The 15960-nt window shown below is 34.8% G+C and overlaps 1 protein-coding gene across 2 annotated transcripts; it reads left to right on the top strand.

Annotated features, from left to right (window-relative positions):
• The first annotated feature begins 62 nt into the window (after positions 1-62).
• On the top strand, positions 63-13193 carry LOC125677558 (uncharacterized). Of its 2 annotated transcripts, XR_008801239.1 has the most exons (9): positions 63-178; positions 274-337; positions 2831-3056; positions 4321-4469; positions 5497-5611; positions 5806-5936; positions 7277-7405; positions 8730-12341; positions 12601-13193. XR_008801239.1 is itself a non-coding variant. In XM_056158904.1 (8 exons), the coding sequence occupies exons 3-8, from the start codon at positions 2831-2833 to the stop codon at positions 8867-8869; spliced, it is 858 nt and encodes a 285-aa protein (XP_056014879.1). In that variant the 5' UTR covers positions 87-178; positions 274-337; the 3' UTR covers positions 8870-9195. The 2 variants fall into 2 exon arrangements, 1 of the variants encoding a protein (XP_056014879.1); XM_056158904.1 differs by lacking the exon at positions 12601-13193 and having other exon boundaries at positions 87-178; positions 4321-4437; positions 8730-9195.
• Positions 13194-15960: the final 2767 nt, after the last annotated feature.

Consider the following 15960-nt stretch of genomic DNA (forward strand, 5'->3'; position numbering starts at 1 on the left):
TAACATCTTAGTCCTATGTTACCTTTATGAAAATGTCCTAGATCCCAGACAATAAATACTATAAATACACGCCAATCCACAGCTATCCACGTGGTATTGTTTGTAAACATATAAAATTACACCACCACTGGGGTATGTTATTTATCGTTTGTCGGTGGAGATCTAGGTAGACGTTACTGTACGTACATTGATTGTTGCTGTAAGTTTATGGAAATTAAGAGAAAGACATTAATTGCAGTACATGTTTAATGATTATTTTTTTTTTACTTTTAGGGCAAACCTTGAAAAGAAGTTTTTTGGTATAGAATGAACTTGAGCCAATTCATGTGCATAAAAAGTAAGTGAAACACCTAATTTGATTCTAATGTAAAACTTATACGGTACCAATTTTGATGCACCAGATGCGCATTTCGACAAATAATGTCTCTTCAGTGATGCTCAACCGAAATGTTTGAAATCCGAAATAACAATAAAGTTTTAGAGCTATTATAGGGGAAAACAGTGTCTAAACTTTCTTTTGCTTGTACATATACTAGGATATCGATATCTATAAGGTCACGAGTACAAAGGTTCAAACTTGATCAGTAACTTATCAAGGCAGACCAATGCGCCAAAAATGAAATAAATACCTGCAAGAAAAGAGAAAAAAGTCCATAAAACTGATAATCCACGTTATTTTTTCAGTCCAAGGGTCATAACTTAGTGAAAAATCAACGGACCAATGTGTAATTTTAACTTGATCTGTAACTTGTTGTAAAAACGCGATGCAAAACAGATCAAATGAATGTGTGCAAGTTCAACAAAAGTCCGGAAAACTGAGAATTAATGTTATTTTTTCTAAGTCTATGGGGATTAACTTATTGAAAATTCAACAAACCAAGACGAAATTCGAACTTGATATGTAACTTGTTATGGCAAAGTAATATATCAAATATGTAAAAAAAGATCTCTACAAGAACAAAGAAAAAAGTGCGGAAAACTGATTTGACGGACTGTCAGGCAGACAGACGGAGCGCAAATTTAAAGTCCCCTTTAACTTCGTCGGTAGGGGCCTAAAATGCAGAACACCCACTGGCTTTAAAAACGGTCGCGGTACCTTAGTGGTAGAGCGTTCGCTGTGCAATTAGGTCTTGAGTTCAAGAAATACTCATGCCATGGTCGCGCCAAACTCAAGAAGTGAGTGTTTCTTTGTCAAACGCTCAGCATTCAGAAATGCAAAACATGGGTCTTCGGATATGACTTAAGCACGGATCGCGGCGGGCATTGGCACGTTAAAGCACTCTCACTGCTACTGTCCTGAGCGCCAAGTATATCTCTAAATTTGTAATTCTTTACCTACAACTGGTGACGTCTCAATGTGAGTAAAAAAAATTCTCGAATGGACGTTGGTTTGGTTTTTCCTATTTAACGTCCCTCTTGAGATCCAAATTTTTTCACTCACTTGCCAGTGAAAGACCTATGCTCTGCGCATATGATCTTTGAGCAAAGAGGGATCTTTGTCGTGCAACACCTGCTGTGACACGGGAACTCGGTGTTTGCAATATCACCCGAAGGACAACCCCATTTAGTCACCTCTTACGACAACCAAGGTGTACTGAGGACCTGTTTTAAGAAACAAGAAAGGTTGTTCAAAAATGTTTTCACTAGCATTTCAAAGGTTATGGCTAAGATTATTTTTGTAGAAAAAGACAAACAGTTCAATAGCTAGTAATAATATACTTACGAATTCCCGACTGCAAAGGCATAAAATGAATTTGTCAGCTAAATACTACATGTATCTTTTAATCCTGATACATATTGGAAAAAGCATATATAATTTCTGTTAATGTATCAGAACAACATCGAATTGTTAATAAAAACCCAAGACAATGAAGAGCAAAGAATATAATCAAGTCTATAAAGAATAAAGAGTTTATTGTAAGACAAAGAAGGACATCTGCACACACCAGGGATATGATAATGTCATATATGTTCCCGCCGTAAGCCCTTTATCTTGATCAGATAAGCATATTATTCCGTAGTCAAAATCGATAATACAGAATGATCTAACAAGTTGTGTGAAAGAAGTCAAACAGTATCCGACCTAATTTGCAATGAAAATCATTCTAAGATTGTGAAATACTAGTAGAAAGTCGCTTTAAACAGAACTGTTGAAACCCAACTTATTTGCCAGCACCTGTATTTGTTTAAGAAATTTTCACACACAGAACATGTTCTTGTGTGTCGAATCAGTTGAGAGATATAAACACCATATACAGGTGACAGTAATTCTGCTACATAAATATGAATTGTGGTATTTACCATGCACACTATGGGAAATTCGGTCAGTGATTTGATTTTTTTTTTTACATAGGTTCAGATAATTCATATATAGTATGATACTATTTCACTCTAAGCGTCAACCAAGTCACAAGTGTTTACAATTTTCAATTTTATACGTATTTATTTTGTATGTTTTCTTTATATTAAATACTCAGTTTAACATGCATTTAACTGAATGTGGTTAACTGAACTTTCAAATTTTATGTGTTTTATTCTGTAGTAATTGTACCTTATTGTATATTTGTTGTGAAACCAAAAATAACATGAATATAGTAAGCGTTGGGAAAATGAAAAGGTTCACAAACATCGTCCGGAAAGGCTATCAAACGTACGGATTTCTGGTTCTCGTCCACTATGTGTTCAAATCTATGAAACCTAACATTGGTAGAACACTGGCATTATGCATGTAATATGTTGTATTCTGCGACTTGTAACATCAAATAATATAATGTATACGACTCTTCTCTGAATGCTCGGATTTTATTAATTTTAAAACCCACACTTGTAGATGCCAAATTCACATTGTCCACATCCAACCTCAACAATGGAGCATGTAAACAATTGTCCAGATTCAAAATATACCTGGGACCTGGCTGCAGAAAGAAAAGGATGTCACCGAATATTCGATAACTGTCTCGGTTTACCTAAACAGGACCTAAAATATCACTGTCTCATCAATCCATTCCTGAACGAAACTGTGGAGGTTTGTGCTCCTTCTCGGAGGATGTTCGGTGGTAACATATCCAATTGAATATCTTCTTGCTTTGTTTTTACTCTCTTAACTTGCTGGTAAATATCTCATAAAATCATTCACTGCACCCTACGGTCACAGTAGCTTAGTGGTAGTGCGTTCACTTCATGATACGAGTATGTTTGGCTAACTCTTTATTTTGTATTGCTTATAGGACTTAGGAAATTGATCAATGTTCGTTATCTTCACTTTTCATGATCAAAATGTTGTGAGTTTGAGTCCACTCATACCATGGCTGTGTCAAAAATGTGACGTACAGCAGGTAATGATTCGTCCCAGACAAAAGCTTGACTTTTAGAAAATGTGAAGATCACCACTATGATAAATCTCTTAACTCCAAAATTAAGAGTTGGGCAAACACTGACTCATGGATATACCAGAGGTGTGAACAGTTACCTAGGACCAGTAAACACCCCCTGTTGACCGGTTACATTCCAGTTAGCCTAATATCTTGATCAGGTAACGGGTGATTCCATAGTCAAAATCAGTGTATAAAGAACGGGCTATAACAGTCGATATAAAACTTTTCAGACAGTGTTTGACGCAATGAGGTTCTATTTACAAACTACTGTAGAATCTGCGAAATATTGACTTTAAACAATGCGGTTCAAATCCCTGTAACATGTGAGAGCCATGGGTCTTTCGAATATGACATTCGAACTGGAGGCCCCATGTCGCGCCAGACTTTGATACGTTAACGAACCCTCACTGCACAGCCCTGGGCGCTATGCATATGTCTAACTGTGTAGTATCGTACTTCACCTACAAATGTGAGTGAAGAGTTATCAAAGGGACGTAGCACAACAACAGTCATTGCACCTAAACCAATACATAAGTACATTGTATCTTAAAGTTACTTGAATTAGTATTTGGTATAACTGTTGAAGTTGTAGAATAATAAAGAATTCAGAATTAATCTAACTCATGAAAAGTGAAGATTACGAACATTGATCAATCTCATAACTCCTACAAGCAATACAAAATAGATAGTTGGGCAAACACGGACCCCTGGACACACCAGAGGTGGGATTAGGTACCTAGGAGGAGTAAGCATCCCCTCATATAAGAAAAACGTTTTGATGCTTATATGGTAATATTTTATGCAATTATCACACACCATACACAGATAAATTCTATTCTACATGATGATTCATAATTCCTTTTGGTGAGAGGGATGATAGAAAAAGATGAAAATGTGAATGCAATTTTTCCAAATGCGATAATCTGATTATATGTATACTCAACAGGGTTTTGTCCAGAATACAGCACTCGCGCGGAAGGAGTTCAGGAAAATTTCGACATCGATTGCAAAAAGTTCCAAAGTTCATGTCCAATAACGTTCATGTCTACAGAGGCTTACAAATGTAAGCATATACATGTAGATACCATGTTGGAGGTAATACCCACGGAAATATTTATGATATATGTAATAATAAATTGATTGTTAATGAAGGGGCAAAAGGCATTTAAAGTGAAGAACTTTTTACATCAATTTCAAGGAGTATTCACCTGAAATAAAACGCATTGATATGATATTACTATTACAGTACATCAGAGAAACGTTGTTTGTATCATCACTAAGTAAACCAAAGAATCATGTTCTGATACTGTTTCATGTCCGTTTTGCTCGTCAATAACATAAACTACAGTGTTAGATTTTCAGAAAAACCACATCATCTTACCGGAATGTCTATGTACCCACCAATAGTTCTTCCGTAAACAAAATACTAATATTTAATAACTGTAGTTAAGTTTATTTTATTAATGAAATGTATAGCTAACAGTGATGAATCGGAACTCCTATAAGCAATACAAAATAGACAGTTGGTCAAACACGAACCCCGATCAATTCAAAATACAATTTACTATAGCATTTTTGCATTCATCATACGAATTTTCTGCAAAGTTTTGTTCCAATTTCACAAAATATATTCACATGTACAAGTCTAATACATAACATCCAATGATCAAAACACTATCGAACAGCAGCTGTGAGATTCAAGTATGGAATTCTCATTCATCAAAATGCTGTCTGTCAGTGCCAATGAGTTATGGATCAAATTAAAACTAATTTTTCTGAGTGATTCTTGCAATGCTCATTTATTCCTTTTTATTGTAATCAATGTGCAATCAGAGAAATATTGATGAATTTTAGTAGGGTCCTGAAATAAGCTTGGTAGAATCCCAACATTCTGACTGAAACGTAAACTGTATCGATAATAATTTCTAATAATATTTTGACCACACGCAGTGAACACAAATTGAATGCAGTCTCAATAAAAATCTATATATACATTGTAAGACGTATAATATTGATGGATATAGTTTTGAATCATTGGAATGAATATGCCCTAAAATGTGCCTTTCGCCAAAATTGTTTACTTTTATATAATTAAATTATCAAGCTTGCCTTGTTGTCATAGATCAAGAGTGCTACACAATGATAAACAGACGAACAACACAGTCCGCTACCGAAAAGCCTTTAAAATCACATTCTGAAAGGACATCTTCAACAAGCAGTTCAGATACCAAAACAAAGTATGTTTTACATATATGTATGTATGTATGTACAGTGTTGATGAAGACGTTGTGTGTATCTTCTATGCATGACAGAGATTCGTATATACAATAAACAATGTCTAACATGAAATTGAGCCATGGCCATCAATATGTTTTACTTTTTGAATTATCTCAATAACGCTTTTCTTTTATAATTTCGAAATTCATTTTAGTGCCGAACATGCTACCTACGTCATGTCTATTGTACTTGGAACGATTGCACTGGTTGTTGTGGTCTTAATTTTTATGTTGACGTTGTGGTACTGCTCAAGGAAGCGGAAACAACTTTGCAAAAGGAGAAATGGTAAATTACAAAAAATGTGCAGATATAGGGAGATATTATGCAGCAATATATATTTTGTCATTAGAAAGCTTGATATGGATAAATATGACATTTTTCTTGATTGCAGGCAAACAAGGGGAAACGCAAAAATTGTATCAAAGCATCGGGTCATATTAAAACTAACTTGTTGTATAGATTGATGATTACTGGAAAAAATAATCAACGTATTTCTTTTTAATCTTCAAATTCAATGAGATATATTATTAATTAACTCCATTTTATGTATCATTTTAACTCGATCTGGATATTTACTACAAAATGAAAATGTAGAATCAGTTATATTAAGTACTTTTACTTTCAGTTTTCAAATGTCACGGTCATGTAACATATTTGAACGCCCTGTCTTTTCAAAATGAAATTATTTGAAAATGCATATTCATAAAAGTATAAATCAAAGACTATTCCACAAATAGGGATTTTTGATAACTAACATTTGATTTCTTTTGGCATGAATTTCACATTCACACATTTACGGCAATAATAGGTCTGGCACTTTATACGAAATGTAAATGGTAAACTTCTTGAAATAATTTACCTCGACATATAGAAATATAAAACAATTAGGTATGTAAAGCGTCAAACTTGAGGATATTTTATGCAAACGATGAGCAATTATTACAGCATCAAAATGCTTCGTTTGTTTTCCTAGCAAGAGTTGCTGATATACACGTTTCTTCTCCAGGTTTCACACAAACTATCAGTAAACTATCCTTTATATCTGCAGCTACGCTACGGTGTTGTTTACACACATTAACTTAAACCTTTACATATTAGGAGATAGTTCAAGGTCAAGATAAGATAATAAACTTACCATAGAATATTCTATATCTGACAAAAATAGACACGTGTAAACATATCACAGAAAGTTAAAAAGTATTTTAACAAGCTGTTACACATATCCAACGTGAACACGTAATAGCGATAATCAATAGCTACAACATATCACATTTTCCCCGCCATGCAAGTTATACGTGTCCTTCGTAGCATGCATTTTGATTGTGACGTATATAGTCTGCATGTACTGTATGCCGTGCACTGAGGTACATTTCTGTGTGTGACACTGCGGATTGCTCTGGAATCCATAAATAGGCTATATATGCATAAAAATATTAAGGCTGTTTAACTACAGTCGATGACAACTATAAATTTCCAATGCCAGAGACAAAATGACACGCTTATCTTATGTATTCTTCCAAATATATATCAATGCAATATGAAATTGTGCCCTATTGTAAGAGTCTGTATAACTTATTGGCAGTGCAATTGAATGATGAAACAAATATAATTCTGAATTTGTTTAGCAAAGAATGTGAAAACAAAGGAAGAAGAGATGCGACGAGAAAATGCAGACTATTTGACTGGTAATGATCAGCCTGAATCCTATTCCTACCTCGTTTCTAATCCCAACAATTCTGATGAATGCGAAAGAGGTTTGTGTTTGTCATGTTAAAAGTTTTCATTAAATACATTTGATGAATTTTCTACTCATAGAGAGACATCATCATTGCCGAGGAAGAGCTGAAACATATAGGCCTATGCTCCGCGTTTATGGCCTTTGAACAAGGATGAATCTTTATCGTTTCACACTTGCTGTGACACGGGCCTCTGTTTTTTGCGGTCTTGTCCGATGGGCCACCCCACTTAATCACATTTATAACAAGCAAATGTACTGAAGACCTATTTTTACCTAGATCCCAAACGGGGCCATTTAAGCGTAGTTTGCATCTGTACCTTATATTTGGTTTACTGAAAGAGCTTTGACAATAATGAATGTTCTGAATCTATTGTAAGATCTGTAAAGTTTGAAAGTATAGCATACACGTAGTTTAGTAACAGACCATTCCATAGAAATGAAAATATAAGACACTTATCTTTTTGTCAGTGATTCTTTCATAAGGTATTGTGAAATTAAATTTGCATCAATGCTATTGGTTTCCCAATCCTACCCATCATCCTTTTCGAGAAAGTTTCTCCTGGTAACCGGGCACAGAAACTGCCAACCTTATATCTTAATCAGATAAACAGAGTAACCCCCAGCCACAAGCAATAATGAAAGTAATGTCCTAACACCTGATATGAAAATGACACCAAACCTTTATGTGGATAATCTACACATTAAAAGCCAGGAAAGTGAAACTCTCAAAGACAATAAAAACAATATTGCTTTAAAAAGTCAACTCTATTCATCGACTTTATGCAAAATTAAAACCTGATAAATCGGGAAAGTAGTGGCTGTGTTACTCAGTAATAGTAATATATCTTTCATTTCAATATTTATATGCAGTGTCGCTGTCTATAAACAATCATACAATTAACCTTCCTGTAATAACTATGTGCGTCAAGGGTCATGGACGTGGACGTTATCTATTCTTTTCCTGTGTGGTAATTTGTTCAAATCATGATCCAGCTTTAGTTCTAAGGATGATATTGTGACAAAATTGTTTGATTGATTAAAGTATACTACATATAGATACATGTTTATTGTTTGTACATGAACCCTTGTAGTTCTTAAGAAGATAACTTGTAAATCATTTTCTTACAAACAGAATGCATTTTATGTACCATGACCCCCTGATTATCTAACATATCAAATATGATTAGACATGCATGCTGGTAATTCTTGAAAGGAATATAAATGTATGTGTCCCTAAATTTTGACAATCTGGGTATTCGTCAATAAAAATATTAATACTGTATTTTTCTATTTCGTTGAATTGGATTATGAAACATGTGTATTTTAATTTTATGTTTTAGATATTCATTGTGATTATACAAAACAGGCATCAGCTACCATAATACTTGATGATGGCGTATTCAGCAATGGTATATCATGCCTTGTTCATAAATCAAATAACAGCAATGCAAGTACAAAAGGGGAACCTTCAGATGGATGACCTATCGCCGTGGACTGTATAATTGCATTATTTCATTGTGAGATAAACATTTGAAGTTGTCTACATAGATTTCTATATTTACTTTATAAAACATTATGTCATTGTTTTAACTTTAGGTTCATTATGTCTACATACATGTATCATTTATTGAATATTGAATGTAGATATATCAAGATGTTTTGAATCATCATACCCCAGTGTTGTATGACTATGTTAGAGAAAAGGCTAAATAGGTTTATCCTGTTGCCCAATCCCATTCACTATTACACAAAACATTTTTTTCAAGTTTATCATGCTATAGAAATAAACAACATTTTGCAGTAAAAGTGAAATATCGTGATATGTATAGTGTATGCTTACTCCTCATAGGCACTACAGTACGGCCAACACGGATCCCGTAATTTCCGCACTTTCCCGGCGGGATAGAGCTACCACGGTATATCTCAGGTAGCCCTGCATATCCCGCGCTCCCCTGCGGTCCTGCTGTCCTCGCCGCGGTCTCACCTGTAAATGATTAATACCATCAACAAACGCAAGTTATCTCCCGTTAACGTAAATTATAAATATATCAATTGCCGTAAACATGTGCATGCATCGCTTGTACAAACACATTTTACAAAAAAATTCTCATGTCACCTTTATTGAATCATACATTCAATATAATGGTAGATTACCATATACCATTGTCGGAAGATTACCATATACAAGTGCATATATATACCCTTTACCCGTAAACAGCAAAGTTAACTTTACGAAAACCGATTATACCTGTTAGTATCAATCGCATATTGGTGGTTTCATAGATTGTTTTTCAGGAATTTAATTATATACAATGTATTTGAACAAATATTTAAAAAAACATAAATTTGTATTAAAGTAGGAAAAAGAAAACCTTGCATCAGCAAATTCTTTATAAAATTAGAGAGAGAGAGAGAGAGAGAGAGAGAGAGAGAGAGAGAGAGAGAGAGAGAGAGAGAGAGAATACTATTGAACATACCTGACTGTGAAGAAACGGTCATGGGTATGTGTATATCTGTTACATAACACTTCCTGTCTGCTTCAACGCCTCAGACATCGATCAGCACACACTTTACCCGTAAAACAGCAAAGGTAACTTCACGAAAACTGCTTTTCGCACATTATCAATCACAGATTGGTGGTTTCATAAATTGTTTTTCAGGAATTTAAGTCCATACATGTATTTGTACAAATATAAAAAAAACATGTATAACACAGATATTAAAGTAGGAAAAGGAAAGTTTAGCATCAGCAAACTCTATATTAAATTTAAGAGAGGAGGTGGTGGTGCTGGTGATAAAATGTGTAAAGCGAGGACAATTTTTAACCATTTGACAAAAATCTTACGTCTCCATAAACGTGACCCATAGCATACGACAGATGTAGATACAAAACATCAGATTAGAGGGGACAAGTGGTGTGAGGACATGTTTTCATGAATATTCTCTCTCAAAACCATTTTTTCACAATTCACAAGAGAACATTAAATAGGTGACCCTATAGCTATACCTAACACAGTACATATTTGCCTTTACAATAACATGCGTGTATTTTCTTCTAGACATTGCGAAAACGTCCTCATTTAACATGTTTCATTGTCTAGAGAGGAAGAGAGGGTATACTATTTGTTACTGCAGTAATAAGTTTGTAATAGCGAGCGAAGCTCGTGTCGCGAACCGAAACAACGAGTTCGCTCCAATGATTACACATATGAGTCACGTGATTTGCTCTTCATCAGCTGAAAAAAGATGAGTATTACCCATAATGCTTCTGGAAAATTGTCGCCGTCACTGTGGTATACTTCATTGACAATCCCGTAATTAGAATAATTAGATTGTTTAGAAAGTATCATAAGGGTTTTTAAATTCCAGACAAGCTTTCTCATAGCTTCAAACGTTTTGTTTTTGCTTGGTTTGAGAGAGGAAGAAAAAACATTGCAGCTAATATGACGTCACAATGTAACTGTTGACATCCACCGCGTTATATTTCCCGCATTAAATGAAGAGGCGGATAAAATGTCTATAAATCGTGTTGCAAGATGTTAATGGCTTCGCTCGTCTCAACGGTCACACCGTACATTTTAACCTACGTGAAATATATTATAAACAAATTAGCTACGAGTCTGCGACTCTTCTGTTTTGAGAGGTAAAATTGCGAGCAATACTTTGAACATGTTTTTGGTGTGCTCACGACTGTACGTGCGAATATGGGCACAAGGAGTTATGTGTACTATTTACATGTGAAATTGTTAACTACTGGTATTTGTAAATTTGATATAAACTGTTTTTGATACAAAGTAAGGCAAACGTTTATTTTGTTACAGTTTCACATGGAATTTATAGAAGTGTAGATGTGTGCGAGATTATATGTGCGTGACTGTATGCATTGCGTAAACTGAACAGATGAATAAACTTCGTAATATTCCCTGGTTTGAGATCCGCCTATTTTTTGATACTGGAACACATCAGAATACTACCCGTCACAGTGAAACTCCGTCCCTAAATTACTAAACACGAGATTCAAGATTGCGGAAAACGAAACAAACACCTGTGACACCGAGGACGTTGTCCAAGAACATGAAGTACAGGGCATTCAAAAGATACCGTTAGATAGAGAACAATGCCATAAGAAAATGACACCGAAAGGTCAGTTGTTGAAGATTGAAACTCTCAATTCTGAATTTAAGACATCTGTCAATAAGTGGAGGAAACAACCCAACAGAGTCATGGTTTTAATAACTGATAAATCATCAGATCTTGAAGTTTTAAGATTTGAAAGAAAGATTTTTGAAGCACCATATGTGATCTTAGAACTACATTTGACAAAACCTGTGATTTATCCAAAGGTAACAACCCGCACACCATTTTTGGAATAGGTGATCTGAGCATACAAAATAACCATATCACTGTGTTTCTTGAGTGTTCAAAAACTGATAGGTTTGGGAAGTAGGTCACGATTGTACGGAATTGTCATGGTTCAGTTTTTTGCCCAGTTCCGGCTATGACTAATTTTAAGGACGCAAGAGCTGGTTTGGATGAACCATTGCCCCTATAGGTCTAGATAGCATAGGTGCTACAAGTATCATTTTATTCAGAATAGGGGATGTGCCAGTGGCAGCAGGTAAAGGGGTTTATGTGATGAAATCAAAATAGCTGGAAAATGGGGGTATAATGCGTTCCAAGCTTATATTAGATCGTCACTTACGTGAACATCTCTTTTATGTTAATCATTCACTCTGTGAACGTTTATGATGTGTTAGATTTATACATATTAATGCATATTATAGGGATCCCACAACTTAACGATATCAAGGAATGGATAGTCGGTTTGTCAATTATAAAACGGGCAATGAAAGCAGCACGAATTGCACCAGGAGGACAGAATAAAAGAGGAATAGATATTCAGTGACAAGGGTATGGGAGGTAAACTTCATCGACCTGATTGGCAAAGATAGGTACCTAACTGCCCTAGGAGATTATCATCTTTTTTTTACTTATTGTGCGGCCAATAATTTACAATGTACGTCACTTCTTGACACAATTATATATCTATAGTTGAAATTACAAAGTGAAGTAAAATAGTTTGTATTGTTTTCTTCAAATTTCAAGTTGATATTGCTTTCTAGTGGACAGTCTTTGGGTTTTGTAGTTTACACTTAGTGTAAACCATTCTGGGTACATATGTAGTACAAATGAAACTTTCCTGATTTTCAGATCTAATTAAGTTGGACGTGTAATTACAGTCCAGCATCTTCATTGAGACTACGCTGGTTTGGTCCTTCCCTTTTCATGCAGACACGCTTATGTTAGAACTATGGAACAAGCAAGGAATAGACTGAATAGGAATTTGATTGCAGGGGTATCACTCACGCTTAATTCAATTCAAGGGACATTTGAGTATTTTACTGATCGGGGAAACGAAAAGAATTACCTTGTATATTGTATATGATTATCACATGAGTGAAGGATTCTAAACAGTGACAAAGTGGCCATTTATTATTTGAAGGTTCCTACCCTTGTCGTATGTTGGTGGACAACCTCATAGAATTTTCTGCATGCAGAGGTTTGTATTTTATATCAACAATTTCAATAAGGTTACAAGTTACAGTTTTGAATACAATATATGTTGATTGTGCTGGTAGCTTGATTGTGATTACCCAGCAGTGTATTTGCCGTTATGGACGATACATGTTAATTAAGGATGAACCCTGTTAAAAGGTTACTCCATAGTGTATATGGTTGTATATATGTTCAAGTTGTTTTGGCGACTGTGACCAATATCTTCCAAACAATAAATTGTAAAATGCTCTCATAATCTGTTTCATCTACAAAATATATGTGAGGACTGTATTGTATAATTATCAGGATAAGTTTTGTGTTGGATTGCTGAACCAATGGGTTAATACAGACTTTCATAATTACAGCACATATTTTAACTTGTAAATATTTGTGGTTATCTCCCCGGGCCCTCTTCTATGGGTGATATGTCATTGAGGTAGATAGTGTTATTTGATTATGGTATCTGGGTTTTTTTTTAAATCTAAGACATGTCAAGTTGTTGATTTAGTCATCATTGCCAGACGTTGTATAATCCGGAACCCTGTTTCTGACTACCAGGTATCATTCTCAATTTACCGTAACATCACTTTCCTTTCTCATCCTGCAGCATTTAAGAAGGTCAGTAAAAATTGAGAGCGGGGAAATTTGAAATACCAATCCAACCCACCATTCTTGTTCGTTCTGTTCAATTCTTTGGCTGTTGATATTCTTCTCTCATATATCACTTGTTATCAGCATTCCTGGATGTTCCATACTTGCACGACTTGGTCCAGAACTATTCACTTTGGAATGATGTGAGGTTGGTTGTAATGTTTAACGTCCACTTGAGATTTTTCACTCATATGGAGACGTCATCATTGCTAATGAAGGGGTACAACATTTAGGCAGATCCTCGACGCTTACGGACTTTGAGCAGGGTTGGATCTTTATCGTGTCACAACTGTTGTGACACGGGGGCTCGACTTTCTGCAGTCTCATCCAAAGGACCTCCCTATTTACTTAGCTCTTACGACAAGCAAGGGGTACTGGGGACCTATTCTAACCCGGTTTCCTCGGGACTGATACAGGGCAAAATTTTCATCTTTAATGTGGATGTTGCATTATGATATTGACAGTTGATAATTGGATGTTAATTTGTTAAAGTTTATTTCATATAGAGAATTTCAATAAGGTTACAAGCTAAAAATAGCTTTAAATAGAATGTATGTTGTAGAATGATTTTGATTACCTATGATGTTAATTGCCGTTACTAACAACACATGGAAATGATCTTGTTGGGGATGAACCCTGTTGAAAGTCGACCCCACAGTTTATATGGATGTATATATGTTCAAGTTGTTTGACCATTGTGGCCATTATCTGTCAAACAATTAAATGTGAAACGCTCACATGATGTGCATCATCTTAAGGATCTATGAAAGGAGAAGAATAGCGTATAATTACAAATTTAAGGCCTTATTTCAGATGTTATTTTATTTACTTCATGCACAAAATTATAGGCTTCTTACGAACATTGACCCTCATACTTCATCTCCTGATATCAATAGAAAGTAGAGAAGAGATAATAATGTTGAGGTGTTACTTAGCTGGCCGAATTCAAGAATGACTTTCTTTTGAATTTAAAGAAAAGGTGTAAGTATATAAATTAATTGTGAGGATGAGGATTCTTCAAAAGCACACTAGAGTTTTAAACATATTTGATATCCCAGTCAGTGGGATGAATGAATGTCAGCTAAAGTACCTATACTGAATTCCTAGACATCACAAAAAGCCCTTCCAAACATGCATTGCTCGATACAGTAAATGTTCTACCAAGCATTTTGCTCCTCACATAAATATAATTAGCTGTCAAGGAGAAACCCCTACCATATTATATCACAACATACATGTATGCCAGTAGATTTATAAAGAAACTTTAATTCCCATGGGCACAATTCTCTCCCTTGGTACCTGACCTGTTTTTATAATTATATAAGGCAGAATTTATTCAAAATAGTATACTTTAGAAGAAAAATTACCTTGCTTCAACTCGACATTTATATATATCGACGTTTTATCTATTAACAATATTAATTTCCATTCATCCATGTATTTGATATATCCCAATTTAACTCAAAATAAGAGGCACCACAGTCTTTCACAGTGTTTCGTATTTAGATCTTTTATTGAACGAATATATTAACGGCAAACTAAAAATTCAATTGTATGACAAACGGAGCAGCTTCAGTTTCTCCATTGCCAACTTCCCATATTTATTTATGTAACGATGTTTCATTATCACCTGCACGATGGTGTTTATATCTCTGAACTGACTCGATAAGCAAGAGCTCCCTTTACCTATGAGCAGTTTTAAATCGAGGTAGTCACATTTATCGTCAGCATTTCGCAAAGTATCTGGTCGTCATAACGATCTATTTTGTAAAACATCAGACTGTTTAGGTCAAACTCTCTCTCTCTTACTCATCATAGGCAGTTGATCCCACTTCTGGAATACCCAGGGTTTGTTGTTGGCTCGTTCTTAATTTTGTATTCATTATAGGAATTATGAGATTCATCATTGTTATCTGAATCTTCTCATTGTAAAAAATCAATCAATGACATTGGAAATTAAATTTTCAAAGTCAAGGGTGTAATTCTTGTGTGAAAAGTTGGATATTACAAAAAGTGATCAACACCATAATTCCCATAAAGTTTCGTTTGTAATAAAGTTGAGTACATTTGCAATAGAATATTTAAATTTGAAGAAGAGGTGGAAGACTAAAATAAAGTTCAAGTTTTCTGGGATATATCAATTCGACAAATGAATGAAAATGATTATTGTTAATAGTTAAAATGTCGTCTATGTATCTATTTGTAATTATCGAGTTGAAGGTCACAACATACTGTGAATATGTCAGTGTATAAATGTGACGATAAAAGCAATAGACACTAAATATCATTTTAGCTGTTTTATCGGCGCTTGGAATAAACATTTACGGTATCAAATTAATCTAGGTAATTAGGAAGTGGGTCAGT

This window comes from Ostrea edulis, chromosome 3 (genome assembly GCF_947568905.1).
Source record: "Ostrea edulis chromosome 3, xbOstEdul1.1, whole genome shotgun sequence".
Lineage (NCBI taxonomy): Eukaryota > Metazoa > Mollusca > Bivalvia > Ostreida > Ostreidae > Ostrea > Ostrea edulis.

Coding starts and splice junctions, on each gene's coding strand:
- LOC125677558 (XM_056158904.1), top strand. CDS start 2,831: ATGCCAAATTCACATTGTCCACATCCAACCTCAACAATGGAGCATGTA. Junction 5,612..5,805: donor AGTTCAGATACCAAAACAAA/GTATGTTTTACA, acceptor AATTCATTTTAG/TGCCGAACATGCTACCTACG. Junction 5,937..7,276: donor ACTTTGCAAAAGGAGAAATG/GTAAATTACAAA, acceptor GAATTTGTTTAG/CAAAGAATGTGAAAACAAAG.